At 37.5% G+C, this 20233-nt stretch overlaps 2 protein-coding genes across 7 annotated transcripts; one reads left to right on the forward strand and one right to left on the reverse strand.

Moving 5' to 3' along the window:
• The first annotated feature begins 2182 nt into the window (after positions 1–2182).
• Positions 2183–3634, forward strand: LOC122315898 (probable sarcosine oxidase). The gene has a single exon (XM_043132196.1). It carries the CDS (start codon positions 2248–2250, stop codon positions 3487–3489), a length of 1242 nt encoding a protein of 413 aa, XP_042988130.1. The 5' UTR covers positions 2183–2247; the 3' UTR covers positions 3490–3634.
• Positions 3635–4923: 1289 nt separating this feature from the next.
• On the reverse strand, positions 4924–17472 carry LOC122315897 (GRIP and coiled-coil domain-containing protein 2). 6 transcript variants are annotated; one of them, XM_043132191.1, is made up of 10 exons: positions 17341–17472; positions 16802–16939; positions 16118–16385; positions 9780–15985; positions 7571–8429; positions 6791–7476; positions 5915–6056; positions 5714–5795; positions 5515–5630; positions 4924–5261 (listed from the first exon to the last, which is right to left on the reverse strand). In XM_043132191.1, the coding sequence occupies exons 2-9, from the start codon at positions 16850–16852 to the stop codon at positions 5528–5530; spliced, it is 8397 nt and encodes a 2798-aa protein (XP_042988125.1). In that variant the 5' UTR covers positions 16853–16939; positions 17341–17472; the 3' UTR covers positions 4924–5261; positions 5515–5527. The 6 variants fall into 6 exon arrangements, with proteins under 6 accessions (XP_042988125.1, XP_042988126.1, XP_042988127.1 ...); XM_043132192.1 differs by having other exon boundaries at positions 16802–16933; positions 17341–17436; XM_043132193.1 differs by lacking the exon at positions 17341–17472 and adding an exon at positions 17134–17285 and having other exon boundaries at positions 9780–15974; positions 16131–16385.
• Positions 17473–20233: the final 2761 nt, after the last annotated feature.

Raw genomic sequence — 20233 nt, forward strand, 5'->3', positions numbered from 1 at the left:
TCATTCGAAAACTTGCGCACAAAAACCATGTCAATGTGGGGGGATAAAGGTTTTGGCCATATTAATAGAAGAAAGTTGGTCAAAACTTGGTTGGTAATAGGTATAAGGGAAATGACACTCACCCATTAATTTCATAACAACTCGAATCTCACCGATTAATTTATATGAATGCAAATAAAAACTCAACCCTTTTATTCAACGACGTGTTCCATGTGAAGAAGAATCAACATCGAATCAGTGGCTTTCATGAATATTTTTTTCGTATTTTCAATGACACAGTTAATAGATAATGAATATGGAAGGTTAGGGAGAATTTTCCTTAATTTGGGTTTTTTAGTTTCTTCTCGAAGGGGACAGTACGTTGAAAATTTCCATCTTCAATGTTGGTGATGAAGATGATGATCAGGACAAAGGGCTTTTTGTAAGAGCATGAAACGCGTTGTTGACTCGAAACCTCTTTCTATGTCCGCCGATTTTTGGCTATTTTTCGGCCGTAGGAGCAAAGTAAGCATGCTCGGCTTGATATTGACTTGAGTTTCCAAAAATTATATTTATTTAAACTAGCCGTGAAATATCCATTGCAACTTGTTGAATCGGTTTGTTTGTGATAAATCCTTTGAATTTTATCTTTTATAATTAATTATAAAAACATACGTAATAATATAATTTTTTTCATCACATTATGTATATATATCCTGATCAAACAGTACTCTTTGAAGTATATATAATTCTCCACTTTAATACAAAAGAATCCTCTTTTTTCAACTTTTCCTCACAAGAAAATTATAGAACTGAATCAATTGGAATCGATTTGGGTTTATAATCAGTAATATCTTTTTAATTAACATTGTGATCAATATGATCTTCTCGGTCATAATCCAATATTAATAGTTCCTCCTTGTTTCACAAAAGATCATCAGATAATACTAAAGATAATAATATTTTCCTCTTTTGTTTAATCCATTAGAAGAAATAACATTTATGTGATACTGTTTTGTTTGAATTCACAGATAAATTGAGATTAAAATTGAAAGTTAAATAAAATATTATTAGAATATATTTTTTTAATATTATTTTTATTTTATAATTTAAAAAAATTGAATTATTTATTTTATTTTATATTAAAAATTATAACTATTAGCTAAAATAAAACGAATTGATCAGATGGATTATGAAAATAAACGAAACCTTAAACTTCTCATATCACGTGTCGACAAATTGGATTGGGACGATGGATGAGTCGGATGCAATTAATGGACTTGCTAGCTGGCTAGCTAGGCTGAAAAGGACCCGACAATATTAAGACTAAAACCTAAATTTCCTAAGTAAAAAAACTTATGATCATGATCTCATGCATTTCCGTAACGATTTTAGAATACGAAAAATAATTTGGAAGAAAGAAAACACAAAGCCAAAGTTACAAAACTCAAAATTAATTTCATTTCTAATTAATTATTAGAAATTTCCAAATTGGTAACGATTTCATTTCCGTAACGATTCCAAATTTCCTTTCCATTTTAATAAGATTTTGATATTTTCTTTTTCAGGAAGGGAAGGAGCAAATGACCAACCAAACCAAATAAGAATCAGGCAATGGCGATGGGGAAACTTGGTGCTTTTAAGGAGATAATTTGAGTGTTAAAAATCATGTCCCACTCAGCATCCAACTCGGCCAAGCCAATTAAGAGTATTCTCATTGGCTTAGTCAAATAAAATGGTTGGTCAAAATTTATATAATTTATGTCAAAAACACTCTATAGTGAATTGGGCATATTTAAAATAATTTAGATTTTTACTATAGTGGTTGATTAAATATAGAAGATCATTTTCATTTATCAAAAATTAAAATATTATTTTCTTATTCTTACACTTTTATTTCACAATTAAAATATTAAAATATTCTACACTTTTATTTCAAATGATTAAATGACCTTTAAAAATATATTTTGTAAATATTAATTTAATTATAATATAATTATTAATAATATTAAATTGGTATAATTATAAAATGTGATAAAAATATTTTTTTTTAAAAAATATTAATTTAATAATATTTTATTATTATATAGAAAATGCATTGCTAATGTAAGGATTGAATTTAAATAAATAGATAAACATAAAAAAATATTGATATTTACTAAATTTAAAGAAGAATTTGACTAAGTCAATAAATATGCTCACAAGAAGTAACTCGACATTCAACAATATTTTGTCCTTGTCCATTTGAGAGAGAGAGAGAGAGAGGAGATGGCAGTTTCAGGCCAAGACTTCGACGTGATTATAGTCGGCGCAGGCATCATGGGCAGCTCCACAGCCTACCAAGTCGCCAAAAGGGGTCACAAAACTCTCCTAATCGAGCAATTCGATTTCTTGCACCACTGCGGGTCGTCTCACGGCGAGTCCCGCACCATACGCGCAACCTACCCGGAGGACTACTACTACGCTATGGTCATGGAGTCATACAAACTATGGGAGGAGGCCGAGTCCGAAATCGGTTACAAGGTCTACTTCAAGGCCCGACATCTCGACATGGGCGCGTCCGACGACAAGTCCCTCCATGGCATCATAAACACTTGCATCAAACACTCCGTCCCACACGAAGTTCTCGACCCCCGACTACTGGCCGAAAAGTTTTCCGGCATGTTCAATATCCCGGAGAATTGCGTTGGAGTGTCTAACGAGTATGGCGGCGTTATAAAGCCCACGAAGGCAGTATCCATGTTCCAAACACTAGCGCTTCAAAAGGGTGCTGTTCTTAGGGACTGCATGGAAGTGAAAGATATCAGAAAAGACGGTGTCAAAGGGGGAATATGGGTTTACACAAGCAATGGTGAAAAGTTTTGGGGAAAAAAATGCGTGGTGACAGTTGGGGCTTGGACGAGAAAGTTAGTCAAAAGGGTTAGCGGGGTTGAGCTGCCTATACAACCCTTGGAGACTACCGTGTTTTATTGGAGAATTAAGGAGGGGCATGAGGCTAAGTATAGGATCGGAGGGGATTTCCCGACGTTTGCGTACTATGGAGAGCCGTATATATACGGGACGCCGTCGCTGGAGTTTCCGGGGTTGCTCAAGGTGGCGGTGCATGGTGGGTATCCATGCGATCAGGACAAGAGGCCATGGGGCCCGGGAATCGCGTTGGGGTCCTTGAAACAATGGATTGAGGAGAAGCTGGCAGGGCAGGTTGATTCGGCGGCAGGGCCTGTGGCAACGCAATCGTGCATGTATTCGATGACCCCGGACGAGGATTTTGTGATCGATTTCTTGGGCGGGGAGTTCGGGAAGGATGTTGTGATCGGAGGAGGGTTTTCGGGGCATGGGTTCAAGATGGGCCCGGTGGTGGGGAGGATACTGGCTGACCTTGTGCTTGGTGGGGAGGCAAAAGGAGTGGAGCTAAAGTACTTTAGGATGGGAAGGTTTGAGGAGAATCCTATAGGGAATGTCAAGAATTTTTTAAGTTTAAAATCTAATCTCCAATCTCCAATCAATTAGATGTGGTTCACTTATTATTATTGGATAAAAAAATATTACAATAAATAATTATTTAATAGTGATAAATATGCCTCATCATATGTAGTGGAATTGGTAGTATGGTGTATAAAATTTTTCAATTAATAAACACACCCGTTTTCTCTAATCACTTATGGCCATAGACCTCTTATCTTATATATTCTGCGGTAGTTATTATATATCTTTGTACCAGAAATCTCTCTCTCTCTCTCTCATGCAAAAGCAGAAGGAAACACATGCTAAAAGGCAAAAGAGTAAACACAGAAGCACAACGCTCACGCTTTTTGAAGTACAAGTTTACAGCCTGACCTCACAACAGAACATGACAGAGTGGTCCTGCATTTCATGTTTGGCTATAGTTTTTAGGGCTAAAGCGCTTGCTGCGCTTCTTCTTTTTTTTCTTTTTTTGGTAATAAGCATACAAGCTAAAACACATAAACCAAACTAGATTAAAAACTTTAAGAACTTAGATGATTCTGAAATTATATTGGGTGGGCTTTTCCTTATGCCCACTATTTAGAATAATGCTACGTATAGTTATTTTTACACACTCTTTATACACTCTACTGATATGATTAGTTATATTAATTTTTTTTAATACACAACTAATCACATTAGTAGAATACGTAAAAGTGACTACACATAAAATTTTTGCACTCTTTTACACATTGCCAAAATATATCCTAGTTATAGTTTCAATCCAAGCAGGATGCCTTCTCTTGAGAAATATACTGCCTGCAAGAGACTAATTTGTATGCTTCGATGACCTAGTTGACGGTGGGAAGATACGAATGATCAAGGAAAGACGGTGAATGGCTACAATCTTTTTGTGGATACAACACTTCTCATACAATTAACAATCTCAAGGGCAATATGCACAGCCGCATTCACTGCATGCACTCCCTTTGGCACGACATGCATCACATGCCTGTGGTTAATCCTTGATTCCCCTACTGCCTTCTCAATTATTTTATGCATGCAATTAAGAAGGCTACCTGTCCTGCTTATAGACTGGCAAGTTAATTACGATGCTGAAGGTCATGATATCGTTTTTTTCCTCTTCTATTCGGGGCTCCCTAAACACATTTGCTTTGCAAAATGGTTCTTGACAAGTTGGGTTTACCCAATTTTCGACATCGATGCTTCTATTTACAATTATTTTCGTTTCTCTAATCGTTTTGTAGAAGTGTTTACAGAAATGTGATGTAATCAAGATTTTTCTCCACCTTGAGAGAGGATCGTTAATGAATTTTTCCGGAGATTTTCCAATTAAAAAAAAAAAAAAAGGTAACAACTCCTGATCCGGGTCAAGCACAGAGATGGTCAGTATTAAAAAGGCATGTGTCGATGGTCACAATCTCTTTAACAAAACTTGCTCGAACACGAGAATACCAGCCCGATTTTTACAAGCTGCAATACCGTACAGTGCGTGCCTTGTTAATGGTGTGGATAACTAGAGATATTCTTTTGGATTACAGAGTCAAGCCGTAAATACAACAGTTGCGAATTACAACCTTTGGTTGGGTTTTGAATAAACAAACTCCCAGTCCATTTTTGTCTTATTGGGTGCCACCACGCAGTCTGAGATTAACAAGAATAAAAACAGGAAATCACAGTTGCATGGCTGAGCTGGATAAAAATCAATCGGATCATATCTAGGAAGAATAAAAAATCAATGATTATACTAAAAATTTGATACTAGAAATAACAAGATCATGGCCGGGCCCTCTTGCCTTCCGACTAAAAATACCACCCTGCAAATCACGAAATTGCAACAAAGTTTTAATTTAGACCAATATCGAGTCATTTCACATTGAAACAGAACTTCCTATCACCATATCAGTCCAACAAATTGGCAATGGACAAATAATGCATGATATGTTTTGTGATAAGAACAAATACTGCATGACAGCACTAATAGGAGAAAAACAAAAGCCACGCATCCAGTCAATCAAGCAGACTTGCAACACAGCCACCAGATGCTTTTAAGAAGAAAGGTTCACTGACCCGTTTTGTCTTCTCAAACCACAAGTGTGGCAAGAAGTGCATGCAATATGGCCCAATAGATTATAATACCCAGCCGTAGAGCAGGTTGTCTCATCAGAGCCCGATCACAGGAAACCCTGGCAGATTGTGTACAAAATGGTTTTAGCTTTAATAATGTAGAAGAGTTCCAAAGCAAAATAATAACATGGGGTGTGCCTACCAAAGGCCATCAATCATGTCAGTCACAGGTCGCGTAAATCTTGGCACAATTCTTGACGTAACAAGTGACTTGAAACCATGAACTACAGTTGAGAAAGAAAACAACAAAGAGGACAAAAAAATTAAGAAATGAATTCATCGGATTATAAGCTTGTCCAAATAGAAGAAGAGAAGGCCAATAGTTGCATTGTTCTAGGTTTACCTTTGTCATCATCCTCATCTTCTAACCTACCACTACTACCAGGATCCATGTCTATAGCAATAGCAACTTGGTCATTGTTGCCTTTGCGCAAACTGCGGACTTGAGATGCAATGGAAGTCCCAGCTACTGTCCTTTTGTTCACCTGTGTGGAAGTACACGACAATTGGTAATTCAACCATCAAAATTGCTCCATATAACTAGTAAAGATGAATTATTATAGAAGATAGAAATGTGTACAACTATCAAAATAAAACTCAACGCAATGAAGATATGGCTATGCTACTACCTAATGAACCAATTGTAACATTATGTAAATATAACCAAATAGTTATTGTACGTACAAATAATACAAAAGAATGTAAAAAAGTATAGGCTTGCAGTCCGTACAGTTGGCCAGGAAGCACAAAGCAAGTATCACATCCAACATATTTAAAGAAAGTAGCACAAAGCAGGTACTTCTCTACTCGTCAATAACAGGCCAGTGAGTACCAGCCACAATATATTGCAATACATAATCAATATCTGAACTAAAGAAACTAAGATACGTGTTTGTTTAATTTCAAGTTATTAAGTTCTTTCAGTAAAAGAATACATAAATGGAATTCCTCTCTTTAAGTTTTTTTTTTTGGAAGGGAGGAGAAGAGAAGAGGAGAGAGAGAGGAGGGGGGGGGGGGGGGGGGGGTTCAAACTGCAACTGATCTGGAACATGACAAGCACAAACATATGCAACAGTATGTTAACGTTAACATCAGCAAAACTTAATGCATATACTGCGATAAAGAGAGTAATGTTCTAGCGAGCATCGAAAACTTGTTTTCAAAGAAAAAATGAATGCTATATCAAGGCAATAGAAAATAAACATCTACAAAATCTCACCACAGGTTCAACTTCCAAAATTTCAGAGGTCATGCTAGTTGCCCTTTCAGAATCTCTAACACCCTCAAGCAAATTTAATCTTGAATCCTTCTCACGTAAAGACTTCTCAAGAAATTCTTCTTTACGTGTTAACTCTTCTACCTTGCTCCTTTCAACTTCTAACAATGCATCCTTACTTTGAGCGACCACCCATAGATCTTCCCATTCTGATACGATAGATGTAATCTTCTTCTGTAGTATTTCCTTGTGTTCATGAATGTCATGGTCATTCTTATCATCAAGATGCACATCATGCACCCCAAACCTAGCAATCATTGAGTCAAACCATGCCAAGAACTCATGGATCTCATCTGAAGTCCTCTTGCTACTCATTTGTGATGCAACAAGAACGTCATTAGTGCATCTAGTAACCTCTTGCCTTAAGAAAGAGATCTCTGCATCCCGATCTTGCAATTGTGCTTGAAGCTTTTCAACCTCAGCAAGGAGACTCTCGGAAAATTGATGAAGCTCATCGAACTTAGTCACAGTGATGGAGAGCTTTTTCAGAGCCTTTCCACGAGAACCTTCAAGGTTCTTGACATCTAGATTCTTTTGTTGCACAACCTTTTCCAATTCCTCAATCTTGTTTTTCAGGGTTTCCATCTGTGCCTCCTCTTCATCGAGTGCTTGCATCAGTGCCTCAATTTCTGTGATCAACACGTGGTTAAGTACCAACAACTAAATTAATCATTATAGACCGTACATAAATTAAGGGATAGATTCAAGAAAAATGTAACTGACCTTGGTCTTTGGCAGTAAGTACATCAGTATATGATCTAATCCTATCCTCTAACTCTGTTGAGGCGACTTGCGCATCCTGCAGCTCCTTTACTCTCTGCTTTAGTAAATTCCTTTCCCTCTCTATCGCTTCAACCTGTTCCTCCAAATCATGCACCCATGTTTGGGAAGATTGAAGATCTAGTGAGTAACTTCTTGTGGCAGCTTCAGCTTCCTTTATTTGACTAACCAGCTCCGAGCAAATCCTTTCATTCTGAATGTCCTTCTCATGAAGCTCTTTCTGTAAATTTGCTATTGTAATCTTCATTTCCTTCCCATTACCTACAATAGTTTCAGTTTTCAAGCTAGCAAAATTCCTCACAGCCAACACAAGTCTGTCTGCCATATTCCTGATAGATTCCTCAGAGTAAAAATGAGCCTGTCCACCATCAGCAAATGCTGTTGATTTTAAGTTCAAACCCACTTCTCCAGCAGTCATATTATTACCAACCAGGCCAAGTCTATGGTTTTCGACTTCCATCACTGAACTAGCACATGCTTCATAAAGCACGGCAATGTTTCTCTGCAAAATATTAAGTTCCATGTCTTTTTCACTTTTGACAGACTCTATACGAATAATGTCTCTCTTCATAGATTCAACCGACTCTTTTTGGGAAGTCATCTCCCCATGAACAGCTGCCACTAAGTTAGATAGACTGCTGTTTTGTTTATGTAATGAGACAGAGTGTTTGCGTAATTTTTCTTCAAGATCGCCAATTTCAGTCACAAATTCATGCAGATGATGCATAACAAAATTATAAATTCCAAATACATCTTCATCAAGTTGCCCATGAGTTTTGGAGTCTGACCAAGAATCCATTTCCTGAACAATATAACTCAGTGAGGAAGGAAACTAATGAAGGATTGATAAAACAACCCATCAAATACAGCAGGTAACAAGCTACTTAAGGAGAATAATGTATAATCTTTGATTTGCAAAAATCTTATTGTCAAATTACAAGGGTATGCTTGGTTATGAATAGTTTTGAGAATTTTTTTGAGATTGGGTTTTGAGAAAAGAGAGAGAATTTTTCATTTTTTTATTTTTTTAAATAAGAAAAGTTGTTTGAATAATATTTTAATAGTACTTTTGTGTTTTGAAGTTTGTAAAAGTCGTATTAATTTTTATTTTTGAATAATGATTGAATGAAAAGTTGAATAATTTTGTTAAACCAAACATTCCCAAATCATTTTGGATCTGTTAACTATTTTATTCAGCTGTAAAGAAAGATCTACAGAAAAACAGCAAGGCAATATAAATTATCACAAAGGACTTGAAGCAAAGACAAACAAAATGTAGATCCGTGTACATTGACCTAGTACGGAGCCTGCAAGTTAAATGTGTATTGCTATTAAGACAAGCCCTAGAGGTTTGCTTTCTTAATTTAAGGGGAGCATGAAGAAATCAATCGCACATAAGTAATCTAAACATATCAAGACTTGCTAGGAGTACTTTGATTGTCTTTTACAAAAAAGAAACAGTAAAGTACTGTCTTTGAGACAAGGGTGGTTTCTTTTTCTGTACAGAATATTAGACTGTATACAGTACGATTTTCAACCATTTTTACCTGTATGTTTCAAAACCCTTTTACATAGCGGCCTATACAAGGCCTCAAATTTTGAAATATAAGTGGCTCAGGAGTTCTTACTCTCAATAAAAAACAAGGAGGTTCCAGCTTTTGCAAGAAATGAATCAACAAAATTGTAGGGCTTGGTAAATAACTATTTTATGGCGGAAAATAAATAACTTCTTTTTTACCCCAAGCTTTATCTCACAATATCAAACGACTGTTAGACACCCCTTCAAAATATTTGGGCATGAAAACATGAAGCTTACTTCAGAACTCAATTACACGTGTTTTTTTGCAAATGGCCAACGAGGGGACAAGTCTACCGGTGACTTAACAGCACTTGTGCCACCAATGTAAATAAGTTGACAAAAATCTCAACAAATTGAATTTTTTTTTTAAAAAAAAAAAAAAAAAAAGAAGAGGAAGAACTTTCAAGAACCAATATCGAACAAAATTGGTTCTTGGATGCATTTACAGAGGTTTTACATTAGAATCTGTGGGAGATAAAACAAAGATAAGATTCCTAATATTGAAGCAACATGGTCATTGATAGATAAATGTGTGCAAAAATACACAAACAAATAGATAAGCATGAACAATACCTTGCTCTCTGAATCGCCAGTTATAAAGCCATCAGACCCACAGAAAAAAGGCACAATGACTTGCTCAACGTTTTTTGTTTTCAGACATGAATCAATGCCAGCCTCCAGATTGTGCAAAAATTCCAAGTCCTTGGAGAAAACATCAGCTAGTAAGTTATTAACATCATAAAATCCCTTCCTGAGTTGATTCAGACCAGATTTTATTCCCTTAAATTCAGATAATTGGTTCTTTCTTTCCTCAGAACGAACAGTAGATAAACTTTCAAGCCGTGAATTAGCTTCAAGTTTGGCAGCCTCTGCCAAATCCCTTTCCTTACTAAGCTCAACAACTTCATTGGCAGCTGTTGCCAGCTCCTCTTGGAGAACATCATTTCTCTCTTGCACCTCATTCAACTCTGCAAGGAGTAGCTCTGCTGCTTTTTTAGATTTCCTCATCTCCTGCTCTGAAGAAGCCACAGCAGTGCGTAAATCGTAGAATAGTTTCCCAAGTTGTTCCAACCTCTCAATTGGATCACCACTGTTGAATTCACCATCAACACCAATGTTATTTAAAGCATTCAAAGCCATGCTCAATATGCGTCCTTTCTCCTGCAAGTAATGTTCAGTTTCTGTGAGACGATTTCTCAACAACAAACACTCAGATTCTAGGGCTTCTACTCTTTCTGGGTAAGCAGACAACTTTTTGAACTTCTGCTCATACTCTGCAAGAGCATTTTCCCTGTAGGTAATCTCCGATTTCAAATTTTCCACCTCGGCATTCTTCTCATCAACGATCTGCTTCAGACCATCCCTCTGCTGCAACAGTGACTTCCCTTTTCTAACTGCAACATTAAATTTCTCTCTCACAGAAGCCGACTTCTGCTCCTCCTGACTGAGTATCTTTTCCAACTCCTCCCTTTTTATACTGAGAGCTTCTACTTCACAATACAAAGATTGCTGCTTCTCCAGATATCTATCTCTCTCCTCCCTCACCTGCATCAACTCACGCATAGCCTCCTCTAGTTCTGTTTTCAGAAGAGCCATATCCTGTTCCCTGGAATCAAGTGTATCTATACTTCTCACTTCAGCAATAGCATCAACATTTTCAGCATCGTGTCTGTCAGCCGCATCCCCAATCACAGGATTCTTTGAAGAAAGAATTGCATAATTCTCTATAAGCTTCCTCAGCAACTCTTCCAGGCAATGAATACTATCACTTCCAGAAACCAGATCCATGGTTCCAGACTCTTGCAATGCATCGCTAGCCAAATCCTGCAATCTTTTGATTTTGCCTTCAATGATGACAATCTTATCCTCATTCCCGAGCCTCTCAACTAATTTCTCACTCAAACCAGTAACTTCACTCTGCAGCTTTTCTTTCTCAAGTTTGAATTCAACCATCCTCGCTGAAAGTTTTTCATGTTCATGAGTCAGAATCTCCAATCTTTCTGAGAGGTCCTCTCTCTCTTGACTAACTGCTTGGAGGTCTGCCTCGAGTTCAGACACTCTCCTTTGTGACTCTTCCAAATCAGCACTTAGTGATCCACAATAGTTTTCAAAATTATCAATCTTCTGCATGAGAGAGTTTCTATCATGTTGAGCCTCAGATAGTGCTTTTCCTAACCACTCAATCCTATCCTCTGGTTCAACAGAGCGGAACTGCGAAGGCATATCAATCCTGTCCAAAAGTTCTTCCAATCTCTGCACTAAATTGTTCCTTTCCATTAAAGATTGTTCAAGCATTTCATTTTGTTCAGCCAACCCATATAACCTATTTTGAAGCTCCTCAAATTTTCTTCTCATATCATCCTCTGAATTTGAGCTTGGCTGCACATCATCTTTCCAAGCATCCAAAGCAGCAAAAGCTGCATCAGAATATGAACCTCCTCCAGCAGAACTTTTCTGGTCCCAATCAGTTAGAGGCACTGAGTTTCCAGTAGTTGACCTCGCCAACCAATCAATCTTTTCAATTATATCTCTAGAATGAAAATGCTCTGACAGATCTAAATCTTCTAAAATCTCTTCTATTCTCTGCAGGACAGAATCTTTATGAAGGAACGATTCTCGTAATGCAGTGGCTGAGTTGCGAATGTATGACAGCTCAGATTCTAGAGCTTCCACACGCTCACCAGCCTCTGAGTAGGTCTTAAGTTTTGTTTCAACTTCTTGAATCCTAGAGTCTTTCAACTGTAGCTCATGCAAGCTTCTCTCCAGTTGACTAGAAGTATCAGCCAGGGACTGTTTGAGACCATCACGTTGCACAATCAAGCCTTTGCCCTTGGCAACAGCGATGCCAAGTTTCTCTCTAACAGAAGATACTCGCTGCTCTGTCTGTTCAAGTTCACTTCTTTTCTCCTGTAATTCAGAGTGTGCAGCAATGAGGGTTTCCTCCGCGAGGTGTAAACTGTCCTTAAGAATGAAGATCTCATTTTCGTGCTCAAAGCACAAGGATTCTAACTGATGTATCTTATCCTGCAATTCAGTCAATTCATTCATCTTGGACCCAAACTCTTCTCTAGACAAGCCAACCTGCGCATCAAGCTCCTTAAATTTCTGAACAAGAAGAGACACCACTGACTCCAAATGAGAAGCATGAGTTTTATCCAAGTTAATCTCATCTTCACCCAGTTTTAGCACACTCTCCACATCATCTACTAACTTATGGACAGTATATGCATCAAGGCATCTTCTGCTCATTTCCTCAAACTCTCTTTCTCTACGGATTAACTCTGCTGTGAGTTTATTGTTAACAGTTCTGAGCTGCAGCTTCTCCTCTAAAAAATCATCCAGTTGTTCCAACAGCATCTCATATTCACTATAATCTAAAGGATCAAGCAGTTTCTCAATTTGTATGTTTTTCTCACTTTCATCCACAGATCCACAGGAACTGATCACAAGTTGCCTCAGTCTACCATGCATCTTATGCAATATACTAATAGCCAATTCATTCTTTCCATGCAAATCATCAAATTTCTCATTCACATGTTTGTGTAAGGTACAGATTTCCTCATGGTCGGTCTGAGCAGCTTGGAGTTTCCCCTGCAGAGCCTCAATCGCTTTGGTAGCAGAACTAACAGAAGCAGCAACCCGGCTACTGACATTCACAGCATCCTGAGTGCCAATTGAGATGGTCGAGGTTAAAACTTCCCCAACTGATTCATCAAGCTTCCCAACAACTTCAAGGATTTCAGCCACTGTAGAATTCCAATCTTCAAGTAACAACACCCTCTCAGCCATTTCTTTCTGCATATTCTCCAACTGATTGCTGATGGAAGAAGCCATCTCATTTGAACCATGCTGTAAACCATCCAAACAACTCTGCAAGTCACTAATTCTTGATTGATACCCACAAAGCTTTTCACCAAGCTCACGGTTTTCTGCTTTGAGATTGATGCCTTGCAACTTTAAGGATTCAAAGAGAACTTCAAGTTCACCATCCTTCACTTCAACCTCACAAACATGTTGCTTTAAAGCTTCAAATAGAACCTCAAGCTCAATGTTGGCTGCTTCCAAATTGTTACTATGTTCCTTCAGAGCTTCGTGTTCAGCTGTGAGTTCCATGAATGTGGCATCAGCTATTTTCCTACCATCTCGCTCCCCTGTGAAGAGTACACTGGCATTCTCAGCATCCATTTCCAGCTGCTTTATCAATGCTCTCAAATTTCCAGCTAGCTCTTTTGCTACCATGAATGGATCTGCTGGTGATTGATTTTCAGTAGGATCCCTTTCCTCTTCCTCTTGTTCATCAACATGCACCTTTGACTCAAAGGCTTGAATCAGTTTTGATATCCCTGGTGCAGCAACTTTCCGGCTAAAAGAAGTGGAATGAAAATGTGCCCCTTCTATTGCTTTTTCAAGTTTTTGCAATATTTTCTCCGCCCCCTCCAAGTGTCCCTTCAAGGCAACAAACACATAAGAGTCGTCAAAGACTTCTTGTTCAGGCAGCGGGATTGGTGGTTCTACTGCAAGGCCATCAGATGAGGGCTTCTCCAACACAGGAGAATAGACTTCACCATCTTGCTTCCCTGTAGTCTGGTGAGAATCTTCATAATCTGTCACACTTTCATGGCCCCTACTTCGTACTTCCTGACTGACTTCATTCCCAGCTTGGCAAAGTATTGGGCTTTGCTGGCCATCTATCTCTCTTACTTTAGCTTTGAATACCTCCAGACTGTTCTGAAGTAGAATGTTTTCCTCAGTGAGTTGTTCAAGGCGCATTGTCATTTCCTTCAGGCTGCTTTCAACCTTCATCCGCTCAGCGTGTTCAGTAGAAAATTGGTCTTGAAGAACAAAAAGTTTGGAAGTAAGCCTCTCGCTCTCAAAATTAAGATGCTCCTGGTCCTCTTCAAGCCTGCTTCTTTGCTCTGTTACCAAAGCAAGACTCCCATTTAAGCTAGTGTTTTCTACCTGCAAAGCTGCCACCAAACCTTTACAGTCAGCCAATTCTAGAGAGAGTTTCTCATTAGCATGGAAAAGATGCCCCTTTTCCTCTTCAAGCTTCGTTCTCTCCTCAGTCACTGAAGACAGACTCCCACTCAAGTTGGAATTTTCAACCTGTAAAGCTGCCACCAAACTCTTGCCATCAGCTAATTCTTTTGACAGATTCTCATTCTCATCGAGTAAAAGCACCCTCTCCTCCACAAGTTTCTGTCTCTCTTCAGTCATAGAAGCAATGGTCCCATCTAATTTCTTGTTTTCCATCTGTAAATCTGCTATCAAAATCTTGAAGCCATCCAACTCTGTTGACAGGCTAAACAAATCCCTTTCTGACCTTTCCAATCTACTCTGCAACTCGCGTGCTCTAGAAGAAAATTCCTCAACTTCTGCCTTCGCTGTATGAAATTGATCTTCGAGCTCCTCCCTCCTGCTAGTAACAGTCTGGAGTTCAGATCTGCACTGAACATGCTCTTCAGCAAGGAATTGATTCCTCTCATGAGCTTCCTTGAGTGAATCATTAAGCACAGATATTTCATCAACCAGCTGATGGTGCTGGTGCTCTAACTCCATCTCTAGCTCTGAGTGTTCAGCAAGTTGCAAGTGAAAGATATCTTTTGTAAAATGTGTGAGAATTAACTCTTCATTGAGTCTCTGCAATAATTCTGTAAAGCCATGTTTTGCAAAAGCCCCACCACCAGTCCCCAACCCTGCATTAGAAACTGATTCTCTTGAATCGAGCAAAAACCTAAACTCTTCTTCATTGAGCCCCCTTATCACTTCCGTGAGCTGCATGAGACTGATTGAACTCACATCTGCAACAGGAGACACAGTCTGTACTTCAGCGGAACATTTAGCTTCAAGAGGTCTTTCAGGGCTTTTAGCCCCAGCTATAAAAGATTCTTCAGACATATATTGTCGATTGTAACCATCTGTGCCTGTCCTATTCTCTGAAACATAATGAGTATTTTCTTCCCTGCCTTTTCCAAGGCCATCAGACTGGAAAAGCATGACCAAGTTTTCTTCACAAGATGAACCTGACGATATTTGTTCTCTTTGCTGATTTTGCATGGCAGGATTACCAGTTGAGATCCCATCTGCCATATTTAAAGCCAAAACAGAAGCTGAAAACCTATCTGACAAGGTCGCAACATCAGATGCAGACACTTCTCCTGATTCACTAGTTTGTTCTGGTTGATGGGATGCCTCCTCCACAATATTATTTACTGAATCTATCCTTGGAAGAGCTTCAGCATTTACAGCAGGCTCAGAAAGAGGAATCTGCTCGTCTACTTTAAGCTCTGTTTCACTTTTACCTTCAGGTACAAAAGATTGATCAGACATATATTGCTGATTGTACCCCTCTGCAGCTGTTCTATTGTCCAAAATGGCACAACTCTTTTCTTCTTTGCTTCTTCCATCATCCCCAGACGGAAAAGGCATGACCGAGTTTTCTTCGTAATATGATCCAGGCACTATCTGTTCACTCTTCTGATTTTTCATGGCAAGATTGGCAGATGAGATCCCATCTACCTCATATAAATTCAAAACAGAAGCTGAAAACCCATCCGACAAGGTAGCACCATCATATGCAGATACATCTCCTGACTCACCAGTTTGCTCTGGTTCAAGGGATACCTCATCCATGTTAGTCTTTAGTGAAACTATCGTTGAAAGAGCTTCTGCGCTTTCACCAAGTTCAGAGAAAGGAAGCTGCTGGTCTCCTTCAAGCTCTATTTCTCTGCTTCGATCAGATTGCGTTGAGTCCAAACCATCAGCTTCCTGCATTGCCCCTACCCAGCAACAAATGAGTGAATATGATTATACATCAAATTCATGCATCATTGTTACTAACCAGCCAAACGTATTTCTCAGATGAGACAAAATTTACACTACAAGAAGTATCAAGAGAAGGAGAGCACAACCTATATCTGTTACCTGATCTTCCCTCAGCTGAGTTGAGGACATATCAGGCTCGCCAGCCCCCATTGAGTGCAATACTGGTGAATCAGAGATCTCCGTATGTGAATCGGCACGAGGAGTTTCCTTTTCGGTAACCTCAGGCGGCACTGTTGGAATAAGATTAGTGGAAGATGCATCGGCATCAGCTTGCTCAGCTTTACCATACTTTTTTGAGGATTTTCCATGGCTAACACTGCTTTTAACTTCCTTTTTCTGACGAAATTGTTGAAGCTGATGATAAAAAAGGAAACAAACATAAATTCGCACTCCTAGGGAATGAGCATAAACGGCCAAACAACGATTCAAGAACCAATGTCTAGCACCAAACATCATATAATCAAGAGAACCTTCTCTATCCCCTTGCTGGTATACCAAAAGAAAAGGATAGAAACCAGGAAGTGAAAACTCAATCTTCTTCTGCTCTAGTCCCGCAAAAAAAGCAACCAGCTCAGTCGTCCACACACAGTTATTGAATTTGAACCCAAAGTTTTAAGTATTATTTCAACAGGTAATCAACATCACAAAACATGCGGATTAGAACCTATTTCTTTTAAGTTCCACAGTTACTCCGCAACCAAACGGGAAGTACCAATTAACGGCAGTTTCAAATCTGGAAATTCTAAACTATGATAATGATAGATAAGGACCTTTTTCCGTCCGGCAGCGAGCAGATCAGTACGGCTCTTGTTCTTGTCCATCCGATCGGCTCTGTTCTTGGTTGCCGCTGAGACTCCACACAAATCACACCCACCGACAAGGCTCAATCACCATTAGAGAAACTGCCTCTATACCATGACCAGAAAAAAATTTAAAATAAATAAATAAATAATCAAAACTGAATGAATAGATAATATTTACGTAATTGAGAATTTGTTCGCACATAGAATACAAGAAAATTCAATAAAATTCCAGCTTTCCTGTCCTTTTCAGAAAATGAGACACTCGCCTAGAGTAAGTAAATCCGAAGCTTCACAAATACCTAAGATTCAAAATCCCAGTTTCTTGCATTTTCTCAGCGACCAAACAGAACATAGAAAGACCTGATTCCAACTTTCTACCATCTAAAACTCAAATTATCGGACCCTGATCACAGACGTCGCCTAACGAAAATTCAAAACAAAACCAAGAAAAGGGAAAATAAATTATACGAAAGCAGTATGGTTCACTAAACGAAATGAAAGCGCACCTCGATTCCTTTCTGCTAGATCTATTCGAAGTTGTCGTCTTGATTAGGGTGGGGTTCCCGTTTGGTGCCAATTGCTTCCGTTTTAAAAATAAAACAAGCCCGAACGTGTGATAGTCTTTTTAAGCTTATTTCTCTTTAGATCTTACGCGACCTTCGTTTTCTCTGTGGGCTCGTTAGGTAAAATGTCGAAATAGGCCCAAAGCAAACGGTTTCACGCCACCGTCCGATCCCGTAAGTGTTGCATCTTATGATTCTTATCCATACTTCCGTAGCAAGTAAGCGACAGAGGAGACCCATATGGGCTCCAGCCCTCACAGTCTGTTTGGGCCTATTTGGCCCGGTGCTTATATTTAACGGGCCTCTAATCACGGCTCAGAGAAAATGGGTCTTCGACTTTACCGGCCCTTAATAAACTAGCATATTATCACATATTTTTACAATTCTATAGGAAAAATAGTAATTTTGTAATATTAAAATTTATTTTTAATTGAGTGACATAATTTTATTGATTCTTTGAAAATGAGTTATCAAAAAGTTTAGGGTTGTACACTAATTGAGAGAATCGGCCAAATCAGACTAGCCGCCGAAGCACGGAACTAGTAGAGAACAAGTCGGCCGGCAAAAATAATTATGCAAAATCGATATCAACTAGTTTAGTCCTGATTTGACCCAATGAAAAATCACTAAACCAACCGATGTCATATATAACCTTTTTTAAATTTCATACATATACAAAAATTATGAGTGAAACAACATCGTTTAAGAGCCTAAAAATAAGAAATAATAATAGTAATAATAATAATGGAACGACAGTTCCAAAATGGGATTAAATGAGCTCCTGCCCCCCTTTCTTCTTCCTCGTCTTCTTCTTTCTCAGTTTATGATTTCTGTCTCCTCTACAAGTGTTCTTCATACACTCATGATAGAGTTGTAGACAACACTCCTCCATCATTGAGACACCGACAGCAAATCGAATACCACATTGATGCACATCGAGACTAAAATTATTAGTTTTCTCTCTCCAAGTCCATCAGTTTTCAGCCAATTCTGAGCATCATTCTCCATTGATGCACTTCTCCATCATTGAGAGCCCGACAGCAAATTGAATACTACATCGATGTACGTCGAGATCGAAAACTATCAATTTTCTCTATCCAAGTCCACCGGTTTCAGCCAGTTCTAAGCATCATTCTCGAATGTCAGTGCGGCATTGGTTTGGCATCAATCCCATCAATTTTCACCACTAAATAAGTTATAGGTATATCATTACTTTGTATTGAATCTTTGTGAATATAAAACTTGGTGAATGAGATGTTGCATTACTTTAATATAGAGAAATATATTATTTTTTATAATAAATGTATTTATTACATACTATGATCAATTACATTTGTGAATCAATCAATACATTGTAAGAAATGAATTTCATACAATAATCCCCTCAACAGTTATATCTTTCAAAAACTCAATTTTAAAGTATAAACTCCTATCGACCTTATACCTTCCTTGGATTGTTACGTTATGACTAAAAAACAATGACCTACTATTTAGGCTCTATTTGAATACAATAAATATTTCATCTTATCTTTTATCATATCATTTTATTATTATAATTTTCACAAATTATTACATAAAATATAATAAATAATTCAAAATTTTAAATTTTTTAAATAATAATAATATTCTAATAATATATTATTCAAATTTTATTTCATTTTAACTCACTATCCATACAACACATTAATTTTTATTATTTTTGTCTAAAATACATAGATTTAAAAAAAAAAAAACATTTTCATGTAAGTTAGGCAGATTGATTGATTGATTCTTTAATTTATAATAGGAAAATTCTATGTACAGTCATTTTTGTAGACTCTTTCGTGCACTCCAGTGATATGATTGGTTGTGTATTAAAAAAAAATTAATCCAGCCAATCATATCAGTAGAGTGCACAAAAAATACGTAAAAATAACTGTATATAACATTACTCTTTATAATATAACATAAGAAAATGCACACAACCCGTATGCACGGCTTTTCTCTTTAATTCAAAGTTTAAACGGTCCAAGTAGTCAGTTGTCGAGACTCTTCTTTCTTCTTAATTTTCTTAATTTCCAATCAAATAGGACGCCCACAAATATTGACTTCGATATCGAATATATATATTATTTATTCTTATTATTTATTCCTCTAACCACCGAGAAAAGCTGTATTCCCCGGCCGTAACAGTAGCTCAATCGATTAAAGAAATGTGGGGCATCTTTTTAATGGCTACTTGCCTGAAAAGTCCAAAGCAAAATTCCTATTGCGTAGCACGTGAATGTCACTCAATCGGGAATCCTATGGGTCAAAGTCTACCATATTGTATATTTAATAATAGATAACCATATAATATTATATTCATTAATTATAAGATATACTTGGGATTCTGCTCTGTGAATCGCATGCTCTATTTAAAAAATAATAATATAGCTTGGGTTTTCGAGAATAATCCTACAAAGTTCATACTTAATGATTTTTATTAGATAAATTTTATATAGTTATAAAATATGTAAGTCTTACATAATTTTTAAATAAAAAATTTTGATAAATTTAAAATTTACATGAAAATATTATAACTTTTTTAGTTATAAAATTTACATTTTTAAGTTATTCACGACTTGATTATGTGATCAAAATGTATGGATTCGTGTGGATAATTTTACGTGATATAAAGTATAATAATTTTCCGACCAGAAAAATGTAATATTAATAATGTCTTGTGATAAATTAAGATCCGTTCAAGACACTCGGATGATAGTTTTATGGGACAAATTATCTGTAACGAGGAATCAAATTGGCTGGAATGTTGCTTAGCAGTATTTAAAAAGATTTGCACAGAGTCTACAATAAT

This window comes from Carya illinoinensis, chromosome 7, assembly GCF_018687715.1.
Source record: "Carya illinoinensis cultivar Pawnee chromosome 7, C.illinoinensisPawnee_v1, whole genome shotgun sequence".
NCBI classification, from domain to species: Eukaryota; Viridiplantae; Streptophyta; class Magnoliopsida; order Fagales; family Juglandaceae; genus Carya; species Carya illinoinensis.

Coding starts and splice junctions, on each gene's coding strand:
- LOC122315897 (XM_043132191.1), bottom strand. CDS start 16,852: ATGGACAAGAACAAGAGCCGTACTGATCTGCTCGCTGCCGGACGGAAA. Junction 6,057..6,790: donor TTTTGGAAGTTGAACCTGTG/GTGAGATTTTGT, acceptor ACTTCCACACAG/GTGAACAAAAGGACAGTAGC. Junction 5,796..5,914: donor AGATGAGGATGATGACAAAG/GTAAACCTAGAA, acceptor TCTCAACTGTAG/TTCATGGTTTCAAGTCACTT.
- LOC122315898 (XM_043132196.1), top strand. CDS start 2,248: ATGGCAGTTTCAGGCCAAGACTTCGACGTGATTATAGTCGGCGCAGGC.